At 44.9% G+C, this 3704-nt stretch overlaps 1 protein-coding gene across 2 annotated transcripts; it reads right to left on the bottom strand.

Moving 5' to 3' along the window:
* Positions 1-252: 252 nt before the first annotated feature.
* On the bottom strand, positions 253-3201 carry LOC147977334 (F-box/FBD/LRR-repeat protein At1g13570-like). 2 transcript variants are annotated; one of them, XM_087519287.1, is made up of 5 exons: positions 2910-3201; positions 2312-2695; positions 1356-2216; positions 1126-1269; positions 253-671 (listed from the first exon to the last, which is right to left on the bottom strand). In XM_087519287.1, the coding sequence occupies exons 2-5, from the start codon at positions 2687-2689 to the stop codon at positions 360-362; spliced, it is 1695 nt and encodes a 564-aa protein (XP_087375413.1). In that variant the 5' UTR covers positions 2690-2695; positions 2910-3201; the 3' UTR covers positions 253-359. The 2 variants fall into 2 exon arrangements, with proteins under 2 accessions (XP_087375413.1, XP_087375414.1); XM_087519288.1 differs by having other exon boundaries at positions 2312-2649.
* Positions 3202-3704: the final 503 nt, after the last annotated feature.

Below are 3704 nucleotides of genomic sequence, written 5' to 3'. Positions count from 1 at the left end.
TTTGACAATGACAGCTCTCTGCTCATAATCAAAAGAAACTGGACTATGCCTTGCCAGGAAGTCACACCCTAGGACCATATCATACCCAGGTAAATCTAACACTCTAACAGAGTGTTCAAATTGTTCTTTGCCCATAGTAAACTTGGTGGTAGGAATAAAGGATCCAGACCACAACACTCTTCCTCCTCCACCTGCTACTCTCACAGCTTTTGATTTGCCCATAATAATAGTGCAATATATAATGTGCAAAACTAGGCGCAAAGCACAAGTAAATAGCGGGTAGACCGTGCAAACATGTTTCAGTACACCGCATCAGATTCCATCCCTGGCTATATATCCTTACACCAACTAATAATCCCTTAAAGTAAAATCAAGGTGCAATTGGGTGAAATCTTTCCTTTAAGATGCCTTCTTGTAGTTGTATGAAGCAAGTCAACATCCAATTCTTTGTCTTTGTGAAAGCCTTCTACTGGATATTGATATGAGTGATCTATACATAAGAACTCCAATGCAGGTGCATTTTCAACCATGTGCAGAAGGAACTCGACTTCCCCCTTGCATGCTTCAAATCCTGTAATATGCAAGCTCTTCATGTCGTTGAACAGACGCTTTGAAAGCTTCCTCATAGGTTCAGGTTCTTGTACCAGGCGCACATAAGCAACGTTACAGAACTGCAATTTTGAACCAAAAATGAAGTGACAAGGCTTGTGACTAATCTGTTATTCATTTTATCTGTAATCAAATGTCAATGATAATCTAAGTACGTGACCAAGTTGAGACAGAGTTTTATCAAATTGTCGTTTTAGTTTGTGAAAGATTTAAACTGAACAAATAACAGTAGCTTAAGAAAAGAAAAAGGGTGGGAAAGAAATAACAAGTCTGTCTAACAGTCAATCTCCATGCATTAGTTCCAAGACAGTATGTGCAACAACGCAGATAAAAAAAAAGTGTGCAGCACAACTTGGCTATAACGTTTTATACACAGACAAATATGTTTCTCAGTTGTAAGCATGACATTTGCATGGTTCAAAAATGAGATGTATAGTGCCTTAGAAGAAGCTATAACGTAGTAATACTAATAAGAAATGTATAGACTATCAGCCAAAAACCCATATGAGTACTTACGTGCAGCTCTAACTTCTCAATGAAAGGAGCAGACCTCAGAAAAGAGACCAGCGACAAGCTGTCGAATTCTTTGACATAGTCCAAGCTCAATTGTAAACTTGTCATCCGAGAAAACTTGAATGGGTAAGACATCAAATAGGGAATCTGGAAGATAGATAATCAAAGGTCATGACACGAATATATAATATAATAGGATAATCCACGATATAAAAGATGGTTGAAGAGCAAACCTCTGCTGATTTACAGCCTGCATTGAGGGTAAGATGTTGCACACTTCTAAGAACTTTAGCAAGCACGGTAACAGTGTGCTCAAGAGTGTCTCCAAAATACCATATGTTTGCACATTTAAGTTCTGATGATTTACTGAGGTCAATAGGCACCGCCACTCCTCTGTATTCGAAAGTCGCAAGGTTCACGGCATCGAATGCTATATTTGTTAATCTGCAGGAAGCAATTTTCAAGTATAGCAGGTGCGGCAGTGGGCCGTTAACCTTTAGTTCACCATTGAGATGGCATCTAACAATACTCAACCACTCTAGGTTACAGCAGTTTGACAACATATGTTGAATATCCTTCTTATTGATATTCACTATGCTCAGATCAAGCTTCCTTAGGTTAGGGAAACCACTAAAATGCATCGGTGGCTGGAAATCTACAAAGCTAAGATGAAGTTTCTGTAGACGGTGTATACTATCCTCGTCTAAAAGCTCAAATGGGAATTTGTACCGATCAACACAACCTGGAGGTTGACGCTGTTCTCGTGCTAAATCAAAAACTAGTGCCTTTGTTCGCGATGATACAGCAAAACGAACCCAATTATCAAGATGTTCAACCAACATCCGGTTCAACTCAATTTTGATTTCAAGCTCTTCAACCAACTTGCCACTGCACTGTCCCAGGACCATGTTAACAATGTGACTGAACACTAGATTATACACTCTTTTATCATGATATTTCTTGCCACACATTGTATTTCCATCGAAACTCAGTCTAGGACAAACTGTCCACAGGTATCTCCATTTCCTTGAGACGGCACTGGTTCTTACAGCCTCTTCCAGAGACAATTTTGACAAAACTGTGCATAACATGTCCTGCAGAACAAAAAAGGTATTGTAGTTGCGCACAGGTAGAAACTAGTAATCTGCAACCAACAGACGGGGTGGAGCACGAGATTTTAGCATGGTACCTCTGGAAGGTCTCCAAGCAGATCAACCGCTGGTTCCTTTGCGCCATGACGGATGTAGTCAGACAAAACTCCACAGATGAGAATGCCACACAGTTTGAATGGATCTTTTGCTGTAATTCCCTCGGCACGGATTGCTCCGCAAACCAGAATGGTCAGCAGTTGAAACCGGCCATTCGATATCTGCTTTCGACAGAACGCTTCATTACGTCCTATGTGCTCAGACATAGCCCTGAAAGCCAGAATGCTCAGCAGTTCAAACTGACGGCCTGCTATCCTGCTGCTGCTGCTGGTGGTGGCTCCTGGGTGGAGTTGCTCCTGGTGATGGCAATGATTCGTCACTGCAGTTGTTCCAGGCAAGAAGGTGAGCATGTTCCCCATTGTAGACTGCATAAACAAGGAGAAGCCCAATTAAAACAGATTTTCTCTGACAAATTTTCATAAGAAGTCGAGCCCCCTAACCACCACCAAAAAAAAGAACACAACAAAAAAAGTTGCTTCCTTTACTGGGGACAGGACAGGGGCGGATCCGGCGTGCACCAAGAATTTCTCGATGGCGTCAATGGAGTTTAACGAATCATGGATGGATGGATGCTCATACCTCAGAAAGCAGAGGCCGGAATAGCGGACCGGGCTGAGACAGGCAGGGAAGGGAAACGGCGATGGCGGCGCGTGAAGGGCAGAGGGGGTGTGGGGCGCAGCGGAGGAGGAGAGGTAGGGCACCGGCAGCGGCAGGTCGAGCCGCCGTGAGTCGGTCGGTCGGACCGAGGAGAGTACGGCGAGCCTCGGCGGGGAGTAAAGAGGCGCACCGGCGGCGAGTAAAACAAGGAAGGAAGGTATCCGAGGAAGACGATGGGGATTTCTGGTCCACTTCTTTTCGCCTTTTCTTTTATTTTTTTAGCAGCTTATTAAGCACAATCCAAAAAGAACTCCAATTATGAACTAAGCGGGTCCACCACGGAAAACCTCCAAGAGGCGATTTGCTTGGGCGATCGGGCGGGCGGCTAGGGTTAGGGTTTCAACCGGGGGTGGCGGTGAACTCCAGTGATCGGACGAAGGCATTTGTGCTTTCTCTCCCTATTGGTCGACTAGGGTTTGGCTCTCAGCTGCTTTGTCTATGGTGTCACATAAGGGAGGTCGAGGGGTGACACCCGCAAGGATGAAAAACCGACGAAGATGGTGCCAACGAAAACTCGAGCAGGGAGGCATCCAAGTCACCTGCTGATGGGAAATATTCGGCGGAGGCCGCAACGCTCTCAGCGCGGCTGGGAGGGTTGGTTCTTACATAGAAGGAAGCGCCGGGTTTTTCTTTCGCTGATCCCGGCCCAGCCGTCCCCAACGTGACCAGGTGGGCAGTGGTGGGAAAAGTTTCCTTCCCAGACCTCTCAATCTTCAT

Source organism: Triticum urartu, chromosome 4A (assembly GCF_056163025.1).
Source record: "Triticum urartu cultivar PI428250 chromosome 4A, HENAU_Tu73, whole genome shotgun sequence".
Taxonomy (NCBI): domain Eukaryota; kingdom Viridiplantae; phylum Streptophyta; class Magnoliopsida; order Poales; family Poaceae; genus Triticum; species Triticum urartu.
The sequence above is the reverse complement of the archived record's forward strand: the minus strand, read 5'-3'. Positions and strand labels throughout refer to the sequence as shown.